We start from the raw sequence: 24,974 nt of genomic DNA on the forward strand, positions 1-24,974 counted from the left end.
CTCTCCTGCAAAGTGCTGAAGCAAATTAATTAAAAACCTGTACGGGGAGGGGTGGGTAAGCAATGGAGTAGTGTGGGGGGTGGCTCGGGGAACTAAACGCTGCCAATGACCATCTGCAGTGGGGGGGGGGAGCAACGGGGTGGGTAGAGCTGTGTGGGATGGCAGAGTAACGTGGAGAGAGAGAAGGGTTGTTGGGGTATGAAAGGGGCAGCACACGAAGGAGACCGGCCAAGAAAACAAATGTACTACTGTGGCGTGCTAAAAGAAAAATGAGTTCTCTGAATGTAAACTGTGAAACAATACAAGTCATGAAGAACAATAAGGTGAAGGAGGGCCTAAGGGAGTTTAAAGACCATGCAGAGACACATTCCCTAACTGAACATATGAAACACAAAGGTGTCAAAGGGTCTAAGTACAAAGTCTATGTGTGGTACATTGAACTAAAGATTTTAAATGGGTTAACACAGATTTCTTTAGTTCAATGTACCACACATAGACTTTGTATTTAGACCCTTTGACACAATACAAGTCATGACATGGTAAAGAATGGTAAAGAAATGATCAAGAGGCGGGACAAACATAGGATAGGGAGGAAAGCAATTGACTAAGAGCAGGGAAATGAGATAAGCAATGAAGACCAAGGGGCTGACCCAAAGCTTACCATGTGTATATATATTTAATTGTATTTGAGACAGTAGGTCTTTGTAGTAAGGAAACGGGAGGCGTGTAGATAGGCGAAATAATATTTTATTTTAAGCCCTCCAAACAGGACGGGGATCCCATCCTGCCGTCCATCTCAACTGCCTCTCCAGGAATGGCTTGTCACCGCAGAACCTCTAAATAGATTCTACGGTCAACACTCCATCCCACGAGAACCGGCAAGACATGATGAAACAAATACAACATATCCCCATTCGTTATATCAAAGAAAATCAACAAAAACAAAAGTGCATAATAGAACAAGATACAAGAATAAAATACCACATGGCAAAACTCTAAAGGCTAAGTTAAGCAAAACATAAGACTAGAACGAGCATGTGTAATATATGATGCACAGTGTTTCCAACTAAACAAGAATACATTTCAAGTCATGAAAAAATCATCACATTTTCTTGGTACTTGACGTATTCTTGGTACTTGACGCAGCCTTGGTTGCTTGGCAATTGAGTCACTAACACCACCACCCACACCCTTCTCCTTGGTAGCAAATGGTGAAACAACCTCAGAATGAGATATATCATTGTTTTTCTTGTACAAAGCTAACCTCCGGAAATTGCATTTCTGTCCATTTTCTAAAACAACATGTCATTTGTGAACTTCTTTTACTTTCATGGGATCAGAAAATTTATTCGGACCACTCTCTCTCCTACCACACTTAATCTTGATCAAATCACCAACCTCTATGTTACCAAAATGTTTTGTCTTTGTGGTAATTGTGCACCGATCTTGCATCCAGTAAGGTGTTAATTTGGTTTTAGGCAACCTGCCTCTCATTCTCATGAAAGGTACCTCACCGGTAATGCCATGTACACCGTTGCACATTCTGACGTCCTTGTATAGCCAATTGAATCGCACCCTTATCCACTCTATTCAGACGTTCCACCATACCATTTCTCTGAGGGTTATACAGAGAAGTACACATGTGTTTTATTCCATTGTTCAAAAGAAAATTACGCATATCATGAGAAGTTAATTGTGTGCCATTATCCGTGATCAAAGGGTGTGGAATACCTTCTCTCATGAATATAGAACCAAGACTGTCAATAACTGTAGAAGTTGTAATATTCCGTAAAAATTTTACCTCAAGCCATCTGGAAAAAACATCAACTTAAACCATGAAAAAACGTGTATCTCCAGAAACCAATTCCAATGGACCAATAAAATCGAAACAGGTTTTTTTCCAGGGTAAACTATCACTACCACTGATGGAACCTAAACCGTTGGTACTAATCTTAAATCGTTTCTCAATTTCTTTACATAGAGTCTAACGTCTAACGTCTTCATCAAGACCTGGCCACCAGAAATGACCTTTAAGTCGTTTGATAGTGTTGGTTTGACCTGGTTGTCCTTCATGAGCTAATAAAAATAACTTCTTTCTGAGTGTAATGGGAGAAATGAATCTCTCTCAAGATTATGAGTAGGGTTCTCCTGATGAGGTTGGAGGAGTGGGTAGAGGAAAACAATATCCTGGCTGAATCCCAATTTGGTTTTCGCAAAGGTCTGGGGACAACGGAGCAGTGCATCAATCTTGACCTCCTTATAGGGAAATACACGAGAGCGAAACAAGGTTCCCTATTTCTCTGCTTTGCCGACCTCTCGAGCGCCTTTGACCTTGTGGACCATAAACTTTTATGGCGCACTTTAATGGCCATGGGCGCCCCTCCGGCAATCATTCACTTTCTGGCTCGTCTTTACAATAAGCTGTCGGCCCAGATACGCTTTGGCCCGTCTGGTGAATGTACTGAGAAAATCAGGGTTAAGTCAGGCATAAGGCAGGGCTGTGTATTGGCCCCCCCTGTTATTTTCCCTCTTTATCAATTCTATTGAATCGGAGCTTAAGAAGGTCCAGGCTGACTCCCCACAGGTTGGTGGACTCCCCGTACCTGTTCTGCTTTATGCCGATGATACGGTGCTTCTCTCGCGTACTCCTAATGGGCTACAGAAACTTATGAACACTTTTTATAATTTTATTAATGAGAGGAAACTGAAAATAAATAACACCAAGACTTTTATTATGGCCTGTGGTAAACGGATGAAGTCTGTTATGCCGTTCCATTTTAACAATCATAATATTGAGGTAGTGGATAGGTTCTGCTACCTCGGAGTTACCTTTAACAATAAGGGGACTTGGCCCCAGGAGATCTCAAATGTTAATGGTAGAATGGCCAAAAGCTCATCTGGTATTTTTCGTTTTGCTGCAAAGTTAGGGAGCCGCCGTATACCCGATATGGTCGACATTTACAGGCATAGATGTGCGTCTATTGCTCTGTATGGCTCTGGTATTTGGGGCTATAGTCAGCATAGTGTACTGCAAAATACCGAGAATGGGTTTCTTAGAAGACTGCTTTGCTTACCTCCTTCGGCACCTACTGTATTGTGCCATAGTGAGGTCTGTTTGAATTACTTGACAGATCTGACGGGATTAAGACCCCTCATGGTATGGAGGTCAATTTGGGCAAAAGAAGAGACTGCTTTTTCTAGGAAGATTATCACTGATTGTTTGAAGCTGGACAAAGCCCTTAAGATTCCTTGGCTAAGTTATGTCTCTTCCACCTATGGCGATGTATTTAACTTTGACATCATCAAGGATCCTTATTGTGCCGTTACTTTATCGAAAAAGGAACTTAAAGATGTTTTTATACAAACAAAGTCTGATATGCTTAGGTTGAAGAGTATTTCCATGTCTACCTATGTATTCTATCATACTACTAATCTGGAAGAAAAGGGCATGCCTATGTACCTAAAATCTATAACCAAGCAATCCCACCAGTTTGTTCTGACACGATTCAGACTTGGTATTGCACATAACCTAGTTGCCTTCCCAGAGATGAAACTTCATAGCCATTCTCCCTGTCCTTGTGATGGTCAGACTAGGCAGAGTACTCTGCATTTCATGCTTATTTGCCCACTCTATATGCATCTTCGCCGTCTCTATCTCAGACCTATGTTTTTAAGATTTTCAGTGTATACTATTACCCAAGCCATGGAATTGTTATTTGCTCTTGACTCTGCAGACATCTGTTTTTTTTACTGCTACTTTTTTACTCAAAGCCATTTCTCACAGGAAAAGTCTGGTGTTTTAACTTTCTGAAATTCTTCATTGCTGAGCTTCTGTTTTCATCGTAATGTTTGTATTGTGTTTTACTGTACGCTTTTGTGATTGTTTTTAATAGTCGAATAAAGCTTGGAAAACGAATCGAAACGAATCTCTCACCTCTTAGAATCAAGTCATCAGAAACTCCAATGCTAAGTTCTTCTTGTAATTTGGCATAAGTACGTAGAGAAGGTTTCACCAAACGTTTGCGTTTCCACCCCAAACGGATAAAGTTAGCTAACTCGTGGTAATCGGGGTAATTCATAGCAGCTTGATGCCATTCTTCTTTAGAAATGGATTTAAATTCATCCACACACACATCATCAATGCTGGCAACCAAACAAACAACTTTATCATCACAATTCAACGCCCCTTTCTCTGGCAATGGGAGCCGCGACAAACAGTCTGTTTGTACATTTTTCCAACCAGTTATATGTTTGATTTTATAAGTAAACTCTTGTAACTTTGAAGCAAATCTCATTAAATTAGGTGATCCTTTATCAGCACCACCTGGGCTAAGAATTCTAACCAAAGGCTTGTGGTCAGTCCTGGGGGTAAAAAAAATTCCCCACACATATGTGGAAATAATGTACTCCCCATGCTCCATAACTGATAACTGCATAATTTCGCTCAGAACTATTGAGCATACTTGAAGCAAAAGCAACAGGTTTCTCTACACCAAATTTTGTTTGGGCCAAAACACCTCCATGCCTATGAGCACTGGCATCTACTCTAATAAAGATGTCTCTGCCAGACTCGAATGGTGTAAGAATCCCAGCATTGATAATTTCATTCTTGATATTTTTAAAAGTGTGGTCCTGCAATGTGTCCTAGAAAACGGTACCCCTTTTCTCAACAACTGTCGTAAAGCTTCGGTTTTGTGTGCAAAATTATCTACAAACTTGGAATAATACTCTATCAGCCCCATGAAGGACTTCAACTGTTCCTTTGTGCTCGGTGTAGCTACATCTTTGATAGCACACAATAAATCTTCTTTAGGTTGCACCCCTGCCTCAGAAATAGTGTACCCCAAATAGTCTACTTCTTTTGCCAAAAACAAACATTTATCTTTCCTTAACGTAAGACCAGCATTTTGTAAAGAATTTAACGCCTTATCTAAGGTGACATTGTGTTCAGCAATATTTTTTCCAGTTATGAGAATATCGTCTTGAAAATAATGAACGTTGGTGAACTCTTTGAGGAGGTGGTTCATCCTACATTGGAAGATGCTAGCGGCTGAGGCTAAGCCGAAGGCAACCTTTTAAACTGAAAAAACACCTTTCAACGTGAGAAAAGCTGTTAATTTCCTAGAATTAGGATGCAAAACAACTTGATGATAGGCAGATCTTAAATCAAGTTTGGTAAAATATTTTGCCTTGTCCATCAACAAAACCATTTCTGAAATATTGGAAAGAGGGAAACTATCAATGATGATGTTTTGATTTAGGGACCTGAGGTCCACACAAAAAAGAAGTTTGCCATCCTTTTTCTTAGTAACGACAATCGGAGAAAGCCAATCCGAGACTTCGATTTGTTCAATGAATTCGTGCTGTTGCATATCAATCACCATTTTTTTGACTTCCTCGCGAACAGAAAGAGGTATTTTCCTTAGGGGATGTCTAACAGGGATGGCATCCTTCTTAAGTTTAATTTTGTGTGTGTACCCCAATAGTTTCCCTAAATCAAGACGGAAAACATTTTGAAATTTCGTCAAAGCAGAATCGAGGTTTGGATGATCTTCAACAACTAATACTTGCTCAGGAGATCTGGGATCAATAATAATATGCAAATCATGTTGTTGTACCCATCCTAAAATTGCTGGACCATCATTTGAAATATACACTTTACCAGTAGCATTCCACCCTTTAAACTCAAACTCAGTCTCCATGACACCTTTGATGTCAATGGTTTCACCTCCATATCCTTTTGGAGAATCATCAGTAGGGGATAATGAAAGATCAGGCCAACATTCTTTAAAACACAAAAAGGAATAATGGTAAGCATGGAGCCTGGATCAACCAACAATGGTAAGGAAACGCCATTCAAGACAAAAGTTGCTTTGGGTCTATGTAAAGTGCCAGAAACACTGTCTTCAATACATAAAGACATCTAAGGAGGAATGCTCTCATTGTCAACAAAAGCAAATCTGTTCTTGCTAATATTGTTACAAACAGCCTACCTCGCTAGTGCTGCCGTAGGCCAACGGCCGACGCGGCCCCGCCCATTTTGCAGAACTGCCGCGAAATTGCGGCCGCGGCAAAGGGGTTAAATGGCCCTTTTTACCACAATTGTTACAAGACTTGTCCCTGGTAAAACAACCAGCAAAGTCTACAGTATGATTAACACTAACACACCTATAACACCTTCTGAATTTACTTTTATGGTCATGAAGAGTTTTGGGTTTAGTTTTGGCGAATTGCTTGGTCTTGACATCAGTACTTGAAGAAATATCTTTTTTAGAAACTAGATTTACCAACTCATCCTTTTTGAGTTCTAAAGAACACATTCCTTGTATACATTTGTCTGATTCTTCTACTACTTTGGCAATGGTGATGGCTTCAAGTAGTGAAGGAGTTTTGGCTGCCCATAGTTTTTCCTGCATTATCTTATTTTTACATTGTACAATAAGTTGGTCTTTAATAAGTTGATCAGTCATGGTGCCAAAATCACATTTCACAGCAAGTTCTCTTAAGCGGGAGACCATTTGATCCACAGTTTCATTTTCCTTTTGAGGTATAGTGTAAAGCTTGCGGCGTTGCATGACAATGTTAACTTGTTTCCCGAAATATTTGGCAAGTCTCTGCTTAGCTTCATTCTATGGATTATCAATAGGTTCTCCATCCGCACCCATAATTTCAGATAAAAACTTGAAAGCATGTTGCCCAGCCTTACCCAAAGAATTTAACAAAATAGCTCTTTTCATAGATGCTTGAAATCTGAGCCCATCAATGGCTTCCAAATAATTTTCAAAAATCCCAATCCATTCCTCCCATTCAATAGAAGGAGTATCTCCATCAACTAAAATTGATGGTGGAGGAAAAATAGTCTGGGAAGCAGCCATGTTGATATGAAAGTTGCGATCTGCATAAGGGTTTGCAAATCACCGTGAAGAAATAGAAAATGATTTGGCAAAAAGCTGTTATCTGCTTAAAGGTTGTGCAAATCACCGTAAATAAGACACAAAAGTCAACTGAATGTGATCCGCTTGTAAGGTGTGCAGATCACCGTGTTAAAAGAATATGCCCAATGATACAGCGTTTTATAGTATGCTGCAAATAATGAAGAATGCCAGAATAGAAATTCAATATGGAGTCACGCAGACGTGCCGACGTGCTGATGAAACAGTCAGGCTTAGCGTCTAGCTGCGTAACTAGGCAACCACTTTAGAAGACGCGTGCGTGAACAGCTTGAGAGTTGAGGGTTTGTTTGGCGCGAGCATGAACGGCTCAAGAGCTTAAAATAAATGAAATAAAGTACATTACCTCTGTTGAGAAGGAAATATTCACAATAACGAAGTCGAGTGATTGCTGCAGGTTGAATATTCGACGTGGAGAACGAAGTGGACGTTCCGTTGTCCGTCGTGATGAACGTCGTTTCAGAGACGTGGTTTCACCCACCGCTGATGGAGAGCAGAAGGAGGCTTGGGCGAGCAGGCGATCCTCGACAAAATGTAGTAAGGAAACGAGAGGCGTGCAGATAGGCCAGTATTGTTCCATCTCAGACCCTCTGTTCTTCACTCAATGACTATTTCATTGATAAAATCACTAACATTAAGGCCAACATCCCTACGGTGCTCCAAGTTGGCTTCTCCTGCTCCCTCCCTTTGCCCCTCTCCTCTTTGGATCATTTCCCACCCATTTCTATGGACCGGTTCCTTAACCTGCTCACAAAAGTCAAGTCTGGCTCTCCGGCGGACTGTGCTCCTGCACGGATCCTCAAAACTCTTTTCACTAGCTGTCCTGCCCTCCCCCCCCCCCCCTTGCCCTTCTTAACGCCTCTCTAGCTTTGGGCTCTGTCCCTTCATCTTTCCAATCTGCTATAGTTTTCCCCATCATTAAAAAAACTTTTCTGGATCCCTCTCTTCCCTCTAACTTTAGGCCTATCTCTCTTCTTCCTTACTTGGGTAAGATCCTTGAAAGCTATGCTACATCTTGCCTGTCCAACTACATCGAGGAGAACCACCTCCTGGCCTCCCATCAGGCGGGTTTTCGCCCAGGCCATTCCACGGAGTCAGTAGTCATTGCGGTCCTGGACGAACTCAAAGGGAAAGCTGACATCAATCTCCCCCAGGCCCTGGTCCTCCTCGATCTGTACCCTGCGTATGACACGGTCGATCATTCCATCCTTCTCGACCGTGTCAGCGCAGCGGGCATCCGGGGCGCTGCCTTTTCCTGGCTTGAGTCCTTTCTTCAGGGCAGGTCCAAAGCGGTTCATCTCTCTGGCTTCTCCGCGCCTCCTCGCTTGGTTACCTGTGGGGTCCCCCAAGGCTCCTCCCTTTCCCCTCTCCTCTTCAATCTTTATATCTACCCTCTTATCACTTCTCTTCTCGAGCTGGGGGTCTCTGTGTACAACTACGCGGATGACCTCCAGCTCGTCTTTGATCTTTCTTCTCCTTTTGTCTCTCTTCCTAAGTTCTGTTCCACCTTAGTCTTTATATCTGAATGGATGAACATCAATAATTTGAAGCTCAATCCGGACAAGACGGAGCTTGTCCTCACGGGTGGCTCCTCCAATCCCTGGTCCGCGGCTCACTGGCCCCCTTCCTTTGGTTCCCCCCCTTCACTGGTTTCTTCTATTCGGACCTTGGGCATCAAGGTCAGCCATGATCTGACTATGCATGCCCAAGTCAGCTCCGTAGTATCCTCTTGTTTTCTGTCCCTCCGCCTCATTCGGAAAATCTCTTGGTATTTTTCTGCGGACGCCCTCAAAACCATAGTCACGGCCTTATCACCTCCCGCCTTGACTATGGGAACGGCTTGTACGTGGGCATACCTGCCTATGAAACCCGCCGTCTTCTGGCCATTCAAAATCAGACTGCCCGCCTCATTCTTCGCCTTCCCAAATCTTCCCACATCACTCCTGCACTTAAGTCCCTTCATTGGCTTCCTGTGCACCTTAGATCTTTTTTTAAATTGGCTTGTCTGGCCTTTCGCGCTCATACCCACTCAGCTCCCCTCTTCATCGGATCTCTCATTACTCCTCACGCCCCCAGTCGCACTCTCCGCTCCTCCTCTCTTTCCCTTCTCCACGTCCCCGCTTCCGTAAATCCAGAACAGGAGGCTCCCGTTTTTCGGTTCTGGCCCCCCGGTTCTGGAACAGTCTTCCTCTGTCTATCCGCTCTATTCCCATCTATACCCACTTCCGTAAAGCTCTTAAAACTTTTCTGTTCTCCCAGGCCTTCCCCTGTTAGTCTCTCCTAGCCCCCTCTGTGAATCTGGTCAAAACTCTCAGCGCCAGGAAGCCGCTTGGCCGCAGTGCGCTTAACCAAGTTCTTTTTTCATTTCATTTCATTTCATTTTCATTGCATTTCATAGGCGAAATTATATTTTATTTCAAGCTCTCCAGACAGGACGAGGATCCCTTCCTACCGTCCGTCTCAACCGCCTCTCCAGGAATGGCGTGTCACCGCAGAACTTCTAAATAGACATCATGAAACAAATACAACAGTCTTCAACTGCAAACAGCTAAAGATATCTGTAGGAAACACATAAAAATGACTTTCATGAAGAGATTAAATAGTGCACCCGAAACTGTTTAGGGTCATACTCAAGTGATTCAGGCCCCCGAGGGTTTGGCGCTAATCTACAAGGAAAAGAATCTTCTCTCATAATGCTAAGATAGTCCAGTGGGGATGTTTCATAATCAGAGATCGATCACAAGTCTGTTGGACAATCGACGCAGGGAGTGGGATACTTTTTCTCAGACCCTCCATAGAGGCAGCAGTCCAAGCATGGTTACATTTTCACGACAGGTTTAGGGTTACCTTTAAAAAAGAATCCACACAAATGACATAAGTTAAGAACTGCTATTGTGTCTTGTTTTTTAAAATTTAACTCCCTCATGACGGTGAGGAGAGGCTATACCTTGCCATTTTTCTGGTGGTGATCTAAACAGAGACAACCAAAAATCATATTGAAACCATACCTAAAAGTAAATAAATAGGGTACTACAATGGGGGCGCTAGAGGGCGCACTAGCTGAATGGCCGCACCTTCGTGAGGCTCCAGCAGCCTGGCATGACAATCCTGAATTGATCCTACTTTCCCTGCACGCACCCGCCCGAAAATCCCCACGGAGGGGCATCTAGCACCACTTCACACTCGGTGCGACTTTGGAGGCTCTACCCCCTCGGACGCTGAAGTTACGGCTGGCGGAGCCCCTGGCCGACGTGAGCCTGACTGCTGCGGTGCCGGACCTCGGCTCCCAGACCTACGCGAGCCCCCGGCTCACCACGAGGCAGGCAGGCCCTCCGAACTTGGCGAATGGCCCGCCCAGGGCTTACAGAGTGACCGACAGGTGTGATCGGCGGCGGAGGGCATTACGGTGAGCGCTGTGTGCGGAGCGGTGGCAGAGGGGGTGTGGTGCTCCCGCCGGCTTTACCCTACTGAGGCCCCCTTTGCTGTCAGCAAGAAGAGAGATTCTGGCGCAATTAGCTTTGCCGGCTGCTACCTGCAGGGCGCCCGTGACCCCTACCGGCCAGCCCAGGACCTGGCTGTCTACAGATTGAATGCCCGCTCTCTGCCGCTTCGCTTACACTCCGACAGCACTTACGTCTTGGGGCTCCTTGGTGCTCCCTCGAGGGACTTCATATTTGCTGGGCGAGTCCTGCACCTTGCCATCTTTATCTGCACTTCTCCTCGCTACACACCGTCTTTAGGAGGACTGCCCTGAGGGCGCCCCTGCTGCCTGGTGCCAAGGTTGGAACAGGGGAGTCTTGGCCTACACTGAACTGCCTGGCGTGGGACTGCTATCTCTTTCGCTGGTTCACATCCTGCCACCGTGCGGAAAGCGCCTGGACGCAGGGGGACACTTTATCTTACTGAGCCCAAATGGGGATGCTCCTACCCCTTTAGGCGCTACATCTTTTGCCGAAGTTCCTGCGCTTTCTCCTGCGGGCCTGTCTACACCTGCACTGCACTATTTATCGCCGAGAGCCACCCCGCAAACACTTGCTGAGCTTCCCCCACTACCTGGCACATTAGCTGCAAAAACGGCGTTGCTGCACCGCACTACATAGTGTGTGGCCGCTATATCATCCACCAGCCCTTCTCCGACGGCGGTGCAAACAGCGCAAAGGCGCAGAAAGTCCATACATATCTTTGCCGACATGGGGAAGCCGGACAGTCGCCAACCCAAACTGCAGTTTGAAACTGCGTCGCAGAAAAAGGGGACACGTCACACAGGAGACGCGGTGCCACCCCGAAGCCCGGTCACGGAGGCCTCAACATCGACCCTGCTGACCCCGGATATGGCCGCCATCCTGCAAGAAATGCGACAGGACTTTGCGACAGTGGTCGACAAAGTAGACAGACTCACATCTAGGATGGACAGCATTGCCCAAAAGATGGATGTCCATGAAGAACGCATATCTGAGGCGGAACGCAGAATATCGGCAAATGATGACACGACCGCGGCACATGACACTCGCCTTGCCAGAATGGACAATGTCCTGAGGGTAATCGCTGCCAAAAACGAGGAGTTGGAAGCCAGGAGCCGGCGGAATAACATTCGCGTCGCGGGCATTCCGGAATCGACCAACACGGGGAGGATGGAACTGTATATCGAGAAACTGCTTACAGCAACAGTTGGGGCAGAAGCTCTTCCGGCTCACTTTATTGTGGAACGCGCACATCGCTCCCTTGGGCCTCAACCCCAACCGGGGACCCCACCGCGACCCATAATTGCACGCCTGCTCAACTACCGAGATCGCGATGCGGCGCTAAGAGCAGCCAGAGCGAACCAGAACCTGACATATGATGGCGTGCCCTTCTCGATATACCCTGACTTTACCCCGGTGGTTCAAGAACAGCGACGGAAATTTCTTGCTGTTAAAAGGAAGCTTCGTGACTTGAACATTGACTATGCTCTCCTGTACCCGGCCAAGTTACGAGTCACTCACCAGGGTACGCAGCACTTTTTTCTCAACCCACAACAGGTCGAAGACTACCTTAAAACCCTGCCCAAAAGACCCAAGCGGACTGCGGACGCTGAAGACTTAAATACATCTGGTCCCGAATAAGTGGCGGTTGGCTCTCTTCGGTTCATCCTCCTGCAATTGATTAGTTCATCCTCACTCCCCTCGATGGTAGGGGGAACTCATCCTGCTCGGAGATGGCTGCGGCTGCCCCTGGGGTGCCATGGATGGGTGTTGGACTGCAGGTGGTAATGTATGCCAGGCCCCACCCCCTTCATCCCTCTCTGCTCCGAGGGTGGCCCCCAGGGTGGACATGCACGGAGTGGGATGGCTGGGGGTGGTGGACCGTGCACCTCTGATGACCCCAACTGGGTGTTCCCCAATGACAATCACGTGGTTGTTTGTTTGTTGGTTGCTATTTAGCACTGTTTTGGTTTATGGGTGGGGGGTGGGAATGGGATGCTGGCGAGTTGGGGTGGCTTCAGTGGGTGGGGGGTGGTGGACTGACAATTGGGCAGAACGGGCTGACGCTGAGCGATGTGGACCCTCCTTTGGAAGCTCTGGGATGCTTTGTTATGTATGGTTACATATTGAGGACTGTCTGTCCTTTCTCCAGCTAGGTCCGGTTGCTGGAGTTGTCGGGGGGGGGGGATGGGGGGGAGATCTGCTGGGAATTCTGTTGGGATTCAAGTTTTGACATGTGCATGTTGTGTTCTGAACTCACATATTTGCCCTTTGGAGGGCTCCTTGATTATGGCCCGGGATGCGGGGCGGGATGGGTGTGCTGCACATTACTTATGGCGGAGGCGTGGCGGAGGGGTTGGGGGCGATTCCTTTCTGTTCCATTTTTTGTTCCCACTTGAGGGCGATGGGCTGGTCCGACTGGATGATGATCTGATTGTTGCTAAGGATGGATTGGTCGCCTCCCATGCTTTAATCCTGCAGTTATTGTATTACACGATTACATGGATGACACGCGCCTAACTGTGATTACTTGGAATGTGAGAGGGCTGGGAGATCATAGGAAGAGGAGACAAATATTGAGCTACCTTGATCGTCACAATGTTCACATTGCTTTCCTACAGGAAACGCATTTTGCGCCCCACAAATCGCAAGCCTTTGGGAGTAGGTGGGCTTCTCACTCGATATTTGCTAACTACTCCTCATATGCACGAGGTACGGCCATTCTAGTTAAGAGATTCACACCCTTTCAGCCTGCTGGCTCCAGGGTGGATCCCCAGGGGAGGTATTGTTTGCTATGGGGTAGACTAGGACACATGTCAGTAACACTTGTCTGTTGTTATGGGCCCAACACGGATGACCCACAATTCTTTACCTCTCTATGGGCGGCAATAGTTGAGACAGGACCACAACACATCATATGGGGAGGAGATTTCAACGTGTCCCTGCACCCCCCCCTGGATAGATCACACCCCGCCCCACACCACTATACTAATGGGCGCGAAGTCCTTAGAGCGACTATTGCCGGTAACAATCTCGTTGACGCCTGGCGGTCACACTGCGGGACTAGAGAGGAGGGTACACACTTTACAGCGCAGGCTAAGTCATGGGCGAGACTTGACTATTTCCTCTTAACCTCACAACTATTTACAGCGCTGATACATGCGTCACATCTCCCCAGGACGTACTCAGATCACTCCCCCGTTTTGATCACGTTGACTGGTTCTGAGCTTGGCCCCCCGGTGACGGCGTGGCGCATGCAGTCCACTATGTTATTGGACGCGGTGTTCCAGGAGGAACTCCGTGATGAATGCCTAGATTTCTTCAAACGCAATAAAGACTCTGTCCAAGACGTTGAGACCATATGGGATGCCTTTAAGGCCACACTCCGAGGCTTATGTATATCGAAGGGCTCGGGAGTGCTCAAGAGCATACTGACCCGATTACGCAGCATAGAGGCTGACTTACGCAGTGCTGAAAGCCGCCTTAGGGCAAACCCTGACAATACGACCCTCGCTACCATTCGCGACAAATTGTCGGAATTCTCTGAAGAGGCTGCTCGCGAGGTGAAGTTTAGGAACAAATACTGGGTGGCCAGGCGATATGGAGAGGGTGAGAGGCCTGGGAAGGCTCTAGCAGCGACGGTCAAACTAATGCGATCACCGACGATAATATTAGAACTTGAGACGGCGGAGAGGCTGATACTTAGAGACACCACCCAAATCCTTAACGAATTTGTGCGGCATTATGGTATACTGTACTCCACTAGCAGACATGGTGAACTCACATTGGATGACTATCTGGCAGATGTCTCCTTAGGTTGGTTGAGTGATGCGCAGAGGTCCTTCTTGAACGCCCCTTTTGACTTGGATGAGGTCAGGGAAGCTATCATGGGCATGAAATCGGGTAAGGCCACCGGATTAGATGGCATACCTATAGAATTCTATAAGACGTTTATTGACTTCATGGCACCGGTGTTGCGGGAAGTTTTTGAAGACGCATTAGAGGTGGGCCATCTCCCTGCCTCCATGAGAGTTGCCCTCATTACATCGCTGCTTAAGCCAGGGAAACCCGCCTCGAGCTGCGACTCTTACAGACCTTTGTCCCTATTAAACTGCGACGTTAAAATCCTCGCGAAACTGATTGCAACACGCATCAGCCTCCTCCTGCCTGCTCTTATCCTTCCGGACCAGGCCGGATTTGTCCCTGGAAGGGCAACATCACATAATCTCCGTACCTTTTTCTCGGTATACGACTCCGTCCATGAGGACCTCCCAATGGCAGCCATTTTTTTAGACGCCACCAAGGCGTTTGACTCGCTCGAATGGGACTATGTGTTTAAAGTTCTTGAGCGAATGGGTTTCCCACCTCTCTTTATTTCCTGGATTAAATTACTGTATATGCATCCAACGGCCAGAGTACTCATCAATGGGAAATTGTCGTCGGACTTCCCGATCACCAGGGGGACAAGACAGGGATGCCCCCTATCCCCCCTTCTTTTTGCCATAGCCACTGAACCCCTGGCGGCTAAATTGCGACAGCATCATCAGGACAGGACAGGGCACTGCGCTGCTTTCAGAGACAGTTACTCGTCTCTATGTATGCTGATGATATCACCCTCTATGTTCGCCACCCAAGCGATAACTTACATCCCATACTCCGTGAATTCATTCGGTTTGGTGCTCTTTCGGGGGTTCAAATCAACTGGAAGAAATCATGTATCTTCCCCCTTACTGCCTCGACAGTTCAATTCCCGCTTGAATTCCCACTTGCCTGGAGCACAGGGGATTTTAAATACCTGGGTATACATGTGGAAAAGAGTAGAGAAGAACTGATTCGTGCGAACTATGGCACTGTGATGGACAGGATGAGCGACAATATATCTAGGTGGATCACGCTCCCTCTTTCCATGGCGGGATGTGCCTCGTTAGTCAAAATGGTCATACTCCCTCAACTTTTGTACTTATTCTTGAACATTCCGTACCACCCCGGATCCCATTTCTTTCGTCTGCTACGCTCAGAATTGCTCCGACTAGTGTGGGGTGGTAAAACGCCCAGACTCAAATGGGAGATCCTTGTCCGGCCGTTCTCACAAGGGGGATTTGGAATCCCTGACTTTGAGCTCTATTACCGAGCTGCTCAGGCCCACTATGCGTACTTTTGGGTGCGCCAGCAGAGATATATGCCTCAACTGGCGGCTGAGCACTGGTTGGCACACCCGATCCCTATTGAAGGCGCGCTCTACTCCCAGGTTGAAGGTAGGGACAAGACCCCTTCCACTGTGTCGAGCACGGTGACGGCATGGCACTCTATTGTGTCTAAGCTGGACTTGCACTTCCTATACGCACCGAAACTGCCGCTGGCCTATCACCCACAGCTGCCGCTCCTACAAGAGGCTGGCTTTCAAAAATTATTGAAAAAGATTAGTGTCACTACGTGGGGAGACTTGTACCTAGATGGCGTCTTCTGAACTAGGGAACATTTGTATGAGGGCATCCACCCAACACCCCTGGACTTGTTTTATTATGTCAGGCTCAGACACGGACTGCAAGCTATCATGCCTGATTTCCCCTGTGAGCCCCCGGTGCTACCTCCCTTACAAAACATGCCTGTTCACGACCATCCTATTAAACTGGTGTCTGCACTCTATAAATCTATACGGGCCAACACGACATACACTGCTCTGCCCGCTAGGCAGAAATGGGAACAGGATCTAGCCTTGACTTTCACGGACACACAATGGGAATTTTGCCTACAGCAAACTGAGCGCATATCGTCTAACAGCCGGTTTAGGATAATCCACTATAAATTCCTGCACAGGCTGTACCACACTCCAGCGCGCCTACACAGATTCCAGCTTAGGCCTACAGATGCCTCGGACAGGTGTGGGGCCCCAGGGGCTGATTTCCTTCACCTTGCATGGGGATGTCCTGAAGTGAATAGATACTGGACTCAGGTCTTTCAGGCCCTCTCCAAAATGATACACATGACGGTGGATCCATCCCCATTGGTGGCCCTTCTGGGATATGTTGCACCTCTCCAAGCGGCTCACCGCAAATATGTGGCACTGGCTATGCTTCTGGCTAAACGCAGGGTGGCCTGTAGATGGGGGAGGGGAAGAGCGCCCAAATTCAAGGATTGGATAAGTGATATGGTGTACTGCCAGGAGCAATTGCATACCTATTCTGAACTACTGCCGCCTGCTTCTAGGCCTACTGATATATGGGCCCTGTTACAATGTTATTTGATAACTGATCCGCCCGAGGATGACAGCAATTGAAGTTGGGCAGTAGAGATCCTTCGATGATATTTCTTGGTCTTGCAATGTAGCACCTGGACTGCTGTATATGGCATGATGTGTTTGCTGCTTCCTCCCTTCCCCCCCCACCCCCCACCCCATTCCCGCCCGAGGCTGACAGCAATTGAAGTTGGGAAATAATGATCCTTAAATTATGCTATTTTGGTCTTGCGATACAGCCCCTGGGCTAATGTATATGGCATGTTGTGTCTGCTGCTTCCTCCCTTCCCCCCTTCCCCCCCCCCTTCCCCCCCCCTCTCCCCCCTCTCCCCCCTCTCTGTCCCCCTCCCGCCCCCCCCCCCCCAGTTCAGGACCCTCTGTGGGGAACCCCATCTTCCGCGACGTCCCCGGGTGCCTGCTAGCCCGCTGCTTCCGATACTGTGGCTCACCCTTCCCTCTTTTGTGGTTTCATGACTCTGCCACTCTGCCGACCCCGTGCCTACCGAGATTAGATATGCCCGCCTGGATGCCCGTGTGACCCCCCCCCCCCACCCCGTCACTCCTGAGTTTGTATAGACACTGCACATGTTACTGGTTATATAAAAATTCGAAAAAACTCGAGACTCATTTATTTAGCTGTGCAGACGCTGCACTTGTCACTTAGATGGAACTGTTGGCAGAATTGTTAGCACACATACATGTTGGAAATGATTTGTATTTATGTATGCACTGATAGCGGCCGGCCTCCGGGTTGTTGGCGAGACGCTGTGTATTCCTGACAATGCTCAATAAATGTCTTGAACCAAAAAAAAAAAATAACAAAAAAAAAATAGGGTACTACAATAAATAATACAGTATTATTTTTATTATTATTATTAGTAGTAGTATTTTGACAGGTGGTGTGATTTGGAAACTCATCTTATATGTACATTTTATATCTTTCATACTTCACCCTACTTACACTTTGAGCCCATTGTCAAATTTGCCTTTCAGCATTCTGGTTGTTTTTTGGATAGCCAGTGATGTGACATGAAATGTCACACACTGACTTGTTTGTCCCTTCCCATGATTCAGTTTTGTAGGCTTGGTACAAACCTTAATATCGGACCATAACGATCTACTTGGTTTCTGGATGTGGAAATGCTGGCTCGGTGTAGACAATGAAGCAATAAAGTGTTCATAGTTCACAGACATAGTTATAAGTTTTTAATATTTTTTAACCAATAATTAATGCTGTTAAATCTGTTTTAGGTGGCCATTGGAGACAATGATGGTGTTATTACTTGTTTTGGGATCAAGAAAGCAGAAGTCGTGGTAAGTTTGAAAAATATATTTGAGCATTTTTATGCTTGGATTGATAGTCTTACTAGTCCTGAACATACATCAAAGCCTTTTTAAAGTTGGTAAGATAAATGTAAGTGTAGAATTGTAAATATTAGCTGGTGCAAGTCTGGAAATGTTTCTCATTCATTGTGTGTGAGTTCCTGTATGTAAACTTACATCACTTAAAATAAATCTGATTATATATTCTGGGCCATGCATAGACCTTTGCCAAGGTCATTCACCACCTAACTTGGACCTTGCTGTCCAATTTGCATATGTCTTTATCTCACATTAGGGAAACCAGTTGTGAATGGAGCAGCTTCAGTATACAGTACAAAGTGTAATTTTCCATCGCTACTGCAAGAGGCACATTCTTAGTGTAGCCACCAGCCACTGAACCACAGAAAACAAAAATTAAAAAAACTGTCTATCCCGAACCTGGTCATCAGATCGTGATGCTATTTTTTTCTTAGATTGGGCATGAATACTCACAGGAAACCAAGTTTATTTGTCTTAATGTAGGTAGTGCTTGAAATCTCTGTAAATTGTTCTCAGATATTCAAAAGAGCCTCTAAATTTCTTCCTAATGCTAAATGTCACAGGATATTTCCAGATTTTGTAGGTAGTGATAGGTCCTGACTCTATTATCAAAAATGATTTAGCACTCTATACTAAATGTCCAGGCGAAATTTAAATTCAAAGTTGGACAAGAGAAAAAATATAATTGCTGACGGTATTACCGTTTCCTGTGTGTAATCTTAAATCTTCATCGCTTCCGATGTCAAATTGCTTTCAAGCCGACCAGTGATACAGAAGCTGCCTGTAAACTTTATGATCATTCTTCTGCTTGTGGATGATTGTCTCACTAGTGAACTATTGGGCTATGTCCCTCAATGCATTCCAGATCACTGACTCTTGCATTATCTATGAAGAGATTGCTCTCTATGGACAAAGGTGATATTATGTTGTCATCCTCGCCTAAAAGAGCACTTGCGTTTCTCCTGACTGCTATAGTGTGTTAAATTTCATACATTTTGTTTGCCACTTTGGCTCCTTCAAGCAGAGATAACACTGTTTTGTCCATTTTTCCTTTTGTAAGTATTTCACAATCAAACATCTGTCCGCTAGCCTTATGTCATTATTGCACATCCTTTCTTCTTCTATCGTATTCCTCTACATAATGGTAAAATTGTTATATGTTCTGTATAAGTGTTCAGTCAACATGAGAATTGTGCCCTTATATGTGATGCTAGCACAGCAGTACAGCATGTGTACTCCTGGTCTTAAGCATTCTAGACTGAGCAGATTACTTAAAGCAAATGCCATGGGTGACATGATGCTGGTTGCGTGTATAGGTAAGAATCCGCCCCACTATTCACAGGTCATTTCTCCCTAAATATACTTGACACATGAGAGCAGGCAATAGTATGTTGAGTGCTAGCTTAGCTATTCCTATCAAAGTGCTTTCAGTTATTTTATTATGCTACGTAAATTGAATTAACTGGCAACTGCTGTGTTCTGTGCTTTTCAAGTTTACTCTGATGCTGTCCTGGAAAGCTAGAGAAAAGGGCTAGTAAGACTGAAAAATAGTGAGAATGAGCAAGAGAACTTGAGCCACTTAAAACATTACTGTACTTTTTGCAATAGTTGACTGTCTCGCTTGATACCCTCTGCTACAGCATTTGTCATGGTGCTAGCAATTCTGCTTCTTTTAACCCATAGATGACTGCTAGATATTCTGTTTTTGGTGTCTTTGCTGATGTCACTGCTGCTTGTCAGTGACAAATGAAGCCACTATTTTTGGTTCAACGGAGTAGATTTTTCTAGTTTGTGACTTCAGATTAGCAGGCTATGTAGTAATAACATGAAGTAGCAATGGAACATTTAAATCATTATCTATGTTATGTGTTTTTGTAAAATGCACTGTCTTCCTTGAGGGTATGGAGGTTATCAGGTGCGAAAAATGGACACTTGTAACAATTCTAAACTTTTGGATAGACCGATTATGGTATCCTCAAAAACACAATGTTTTGTTGGTATTGCGTTATATATCTTTCATCCACCCCTACATTGTTGTTGTGGCAGTTATCATTGAATACCATAAAACGTGCTAGGTGCCTGCCTCATCCAGAGGCTCCTCGGGTCTAGATTTGCAGTGTCCAGAGATCAAAAAAGGTGAAGTAAAAAATTGAAGAAAAGGTGACCCCCAAAAGAATTTGATTTAAAATTAGGTCAACACCCAAGAATTTTATTAATTGGTGTGGATCTAAGAGGTAAAATGATTGGTACTTGTACTAGATCAAGTAACTGGATCTAGAAGTATAGCTTGGAGAATGGTGTCGACATGTTTCAGCCCCCTATGGCTCAACGGAGTCTGCAGGGCTTTCGTCAGGACTAAACAAACATACAAACATAGAATAGTTACTTACACCTTTTGTGCAGTTACTACGATGGCTTACTGGTTAAATAGTCAGTGGCCAATCATGCTCTTTAAATCTGAAACGGAGGGACAAAAAAACACAGGAATACAGTACATATTTTATCGTTTTGCTTTATGTACAGAGGCACCAGAGTACGTAATAGTCTCTTCTTAAGTGTTTAAATTACAGAAATTACTGTTGTGGAGTTAGAGAGGGAACATGTTAGGCAAAGAACTGAAAGGCTGGATTGAGCGACTATGTTAGTAAAAGGGTCCTGCATTGTATGAAAGGACCGCTGAAATACTGCCGGCGTTGTAGTGACAGTACAAATAAAGAGAGAGGAGAAGTGACAAGGTATCACTAATGTCAGAAGACCGAGGTAATGCTACATGTTTAGATTACATTATTAAGAAGAGACTATTACGTACTCTGGTGCCTCTGTACATACAGCAAAACGATAAAATATGTACTGTATTCCTGTGTTTTTTTGTCCCTCTTTTTCAGACACCTGTGCACGTACTCTGATTCTGTGTATGAGTGGGATTTGTGCGAGTAGGAGTCTTGTGGAGCGGAGGTGTCTGGGTGGTTGATGGAAGCAGATGTGACAGTTCAGGTTGTGTGGTGCCTTGAACGTGTGTGTGAGGAATTTGAAATTAATGCAATTGTGTATTAAAGCCAGTGGAGTTCCCTGAGGTGTGGTGTGAAGGTTGATGATGAGTCTGGATCCGAATTCTAGATGGTTTGTAGTCTTCTAGTGAGTTGCTTGGTTGTCACGTAATCCTACTTGCTGATGACTAGTGCAGGAGTGACCGTTTTTCTAGCGTTGCTGCTGAGCCATTTGAAGATCTTCCTCAGCATCTTTAGAATGTGGTAACATGATTCAGTGACCCCGTTTACCTGTGGGGTCATGAGCAATTTGCTGTTGATGGTTATTCTGAGGTCCCTAGCATGGGTGCTGGGTGTGGGTCTGAATTTGCCCCACCACCAGTTGGAGACCTATAGTGAGGTGTTATTGCAGCAGATCACTACTTCTTTCTTGTCGATGTTGAGCTTGAGACAGTTGTCCTTCATCCAGTTAGCAACTTCAGTTATGCAGGCAGTGAATTTGTTTTTTGCATTGGGGGAAAGTACGAGTTGTGCGTGGTTGGCGTAGAAGAGGAGGTTAATGTGTGCACGGATTACGTTGGACAGAGGAATCCTGTATGCTTTGAAGAGTGTGGGACTGAGCGACAAACCTTGAGGCACTCCATATATGTGTTGCTGGCTTCCTAGGAGTAATTGGCCAGGCTGACTGCTTGTGTTCTATCAGTTAAGAAGGAGCTGTTCCAGTCGAGAGCAGGTCCTTGGATGCTAATCTTGTACAGGCTTCTGATGAGGATGGGATGTGAGACCTTGCCAAATGCTGCAGAGAGGCTCAGGAGAGCGAGGGCTGCTGTGTCTCCTCTGTCAAGGAGCATGCAAAGGTCTGTGGCTACTATTAGTGCTATTTCTGTACTGTGGTTGGACCTGAATCCGGACTGCATGGCATCGAGGAGCTGGTGGTCATTGAAATGTTGTTTTATTATTTTCTGTAAGGCATTTGCCAGGTATGGTAAGAGGGAATTGGTATGTAGTTGGAAAGCGTGACTGGGTCAGTGGATGGTTTCTTGACCAAGGCAATAATGGAGGCATGTTTCCAGGTGTCCAGGAATGGGGCTGTGTCGATGGAGGCTTTGAGGATTGATGTTAGTGCTTTGCAGATTGGTAGATTGGTAGGAGTCCTTTGGTGAAGTCTTTGGTGAGGGCATGGGTCAGATTGGGTACCTGAGTAGATCGTCTTCATATAAGCAGTAATTTTGATGGTGGTGACGGCGGGGCCACTAGGTCAGGGTTCATTCTTTGGCCGTGATGGGAAGTTGAGTTGCAACAGTGACTGGGTCCGATTGAGGGTTAAAGATGCTGTATATGGAGGAGTTTGTGCTACAGAAGAATGCAAAGAGCTTGTTGAAAATGTCTTGTGATGGAGTGAGGTTGCTGGAGGTACTTAATTTTAGTGAAGGGTAATGCTTATCTACTGACCTAATAATTACGTGCCTGTCTGGTTCTAGACAACCTTGGTATTTAGTATTTTGAGTACGATATTGATTTTCCTGTGTTGGAATTGGTCTTTCTTGTTATACTTAGTGTCTTTTTTTGCTTTGGCAGCCAGTTTTCAAGACATTACCTGGACAGAGAATATCAAGACTGGAGCTAGGAGGAGCACTTGGGACACCACAAGAGAAGATTTTTGTGTCAACTGGATCTGAGGTTAAAGGTTTCACCAAAAGAGGAAAGCAGTTCCTGTCCTTTGAAACTAATCTCACTGAAAGCATCAAGGCTATGTATGCACCTATTACATTTTCTGAGCATTTATTTTACTTGTCTTGCCCTTTCAATGTTGTGTGATTGTAGGTCTCATACAGACAATTCTAGTAACCGACCTACTCTTAGGTACTCAAATATGCAGGTGTCTTTGCTGTGAGGATAATAACACATTAAAATAATGAGACACATACATTTTAACACAATAGCAATGAGAATACTTGGGGGGAGGGGGGCTGAGCACTTTAATCTGACTAGTATGGTTTGGACCCACTAATGGGACCCAGTCAGTAGCCCAATCAGTAGTGGTATTCAGAGCTTCTTTAATTTGTCCATTAAACCATGTAATCATCTTCCATAGGCGCTACATTGTTTCCTGAACGTTTCAGGGAGGATTTTCCATTGCAGTCTTTCTTCGCTGTAGTAGACCACCTGACTCCTAAGTACTTCAATATTGACATTTGAAACTTCCAGAAGACTGTCTAATCCTTTCTTAAAGGAGCTAGCCCACCTCTGTCAAGATCCTTGTATGCCATTAAGTAGAAAAGGGTCTGCTTATGGTGTGTCATTAGGTGACCCAAGAATGTCATATAGAAATAGCATTACCTTATCTTCGTTAATTTGCTAAATCAGACTTACAGTTTTCGTGTGTTAAAATAAATCTTGATGCTATTTATGCTTATTTTTCATCCTGTTCTCAGGCATGTGCTATTTCACCATTCCACTGATTAAAGTTTTCCTACATGGACTAAGAACATTTTTTCCACCCTAACCTCTTAGGGAAATGCATATTATTCTTTATAAATTAAGAGTCCTCTTTTGAACCAGTGCATAGAACACATCACCAACCTCCCTTTTCTTGTGACCTTCGCTTCAGCCTGGAAGGCGAATGAGATTCAAATTCACTTCACTGATTAACTTTACACAGTTATCTATATTGCTTTGTTGATCTCTGATGAAATCCCAATACTTTGGAAAAATTGTATTGCAGCAAGATGAAATAATTTGATTATACCAGAGCAGGAGAACAACCAGGTTTTTAAGCTTTTACTGAATTATACATTGGTTGTTTTAAGAACAACGTTAAGTTTAGGGACCATGGGGAACCCAACCCCAGGGATGAAATTACACAAAATGGGGAGGGGGTCATGCAGACCCCCGCTCAGAGCCTCAAAAGGCCCCAGGGAGACCACCTCCAGAGCCGATTCCTTTAAGGGAAGGGAAGGGGGCCGTGCGACTTGCCCTGAGCATTTCTATAGAAATTGAACACTGTGTGCAGGATAGGTTACCCTTTCAACTGTGGTTGTTACACAAGTTTGCTTTACCTATGGTGATTGTATTTATGATAGCAGTAAAGACGCTTCATATTATTCAGAGCTATTTTGCTCTTACTTTCATAGCTCTAATGGTATACACTTTTTAGAGCAATGCGTACAAAAGTTGCTTGGATGATGTCATCAGTGATGTCATAAATTATGTCATAGAACATACCTTGAGTCGTGTCATGTGAGGTCATGAGCAGTGCATGGCAAGGGTGCGAGTTATAGTTAGCGGTCCTAACTATAACTGGTGAAATTCTGTGTTTTTTTTTTTTTTAGTTCAAAACGGTAATTTCTGATAGATACATCTGCCGTGTGGATTCCTCACCTTGTGAATATCCCCCATGCGTCAGCAACATTCGGAAATTCTTTTCGTAGCCTCGCGCCGACGTGGACTTGGACGTCATAGAGACACGGCCTCGCACGCGACTCCGCTGACGTCACCGACGCCTATAATAGGCCCACGCCGGCGTGATGACATCAGTTCCCTTTTTTCCGCGTCGTCGACGCTAACGGTTATCGGGAATCTCAGTAGCCAACTGGTACTTTGTTGCCTTTTTGTTACCATTTTCTGCATCTCTGTATCCTGTCTTTTCGACGATGTCGACAAAGAAGACCGGCTTCAAGCCCTGCAGGGAGTGCGGTAAAATGATGTCTATTACCGACCCTCACGATGACTGCATCTGGTGTTTAAGTTCAGACCACGATGTGGATGGATGTTCCTCATGTCGGAAGATGAACCCTAAGGCCCTGAGGGAAAGAGAGACCAAACTCCTGGTGGCAAAGCTGAAGGCTGGAAAAGGAAGATCTTCGAGGTCTCGTTCTCGAAGGGCGCGGTCGAGGTCGAGATCGAAGTCAAGATCCAGATCTCGAGAGGGGTCGTCTTCGAGGTCCGCTACAGACCATGCTCCGAAGTCTAAAAGCAA

At 45.3% G+C, this 24,974-nt stretch overlaps 1 protein-coding gene across 1 annotated transcript in view; it reads left to right on the forward strand.

Annotated features, from left to right (window-relative positions):
- BBS7 (Bardet-Biedl syndrome 7) overlaps positions 1 to 24,974 on the forward strand; it is a 264,083-nt gene that overhangs the window by 31,530 nt on the left and 207,579 nt on the right. The window contains exons 3-4 of the mRNA XM_086962213.1: positions 17,898 to 17,960; positions 22,574 to 22,749. Coding sequence (XP_086818339.1) covers positions 17,898 to 17,960; positions 22,574 to 22,749 — 239 coding nt within the window. The remainder of the gene's footprint in view (positions 1 to 17,897; positions 17,961 to 22,573; positions 22,750 to 24,974) is intronic.

The sequence above is a fragment of the Lissotriton vulgaris genome, chromosome 3_1 (genome assembly GCF_964263255.1).
Source record: "Lissotriton vulgaris chromosome 3_1, aLisVul1.2, whole genome shotgun sequence".
NCBI lineage: Eukaryota > Metazoa > Chordata > Amphibia > Caudata > Salamandridae > Lissotriton > Lissotriton vulgaris.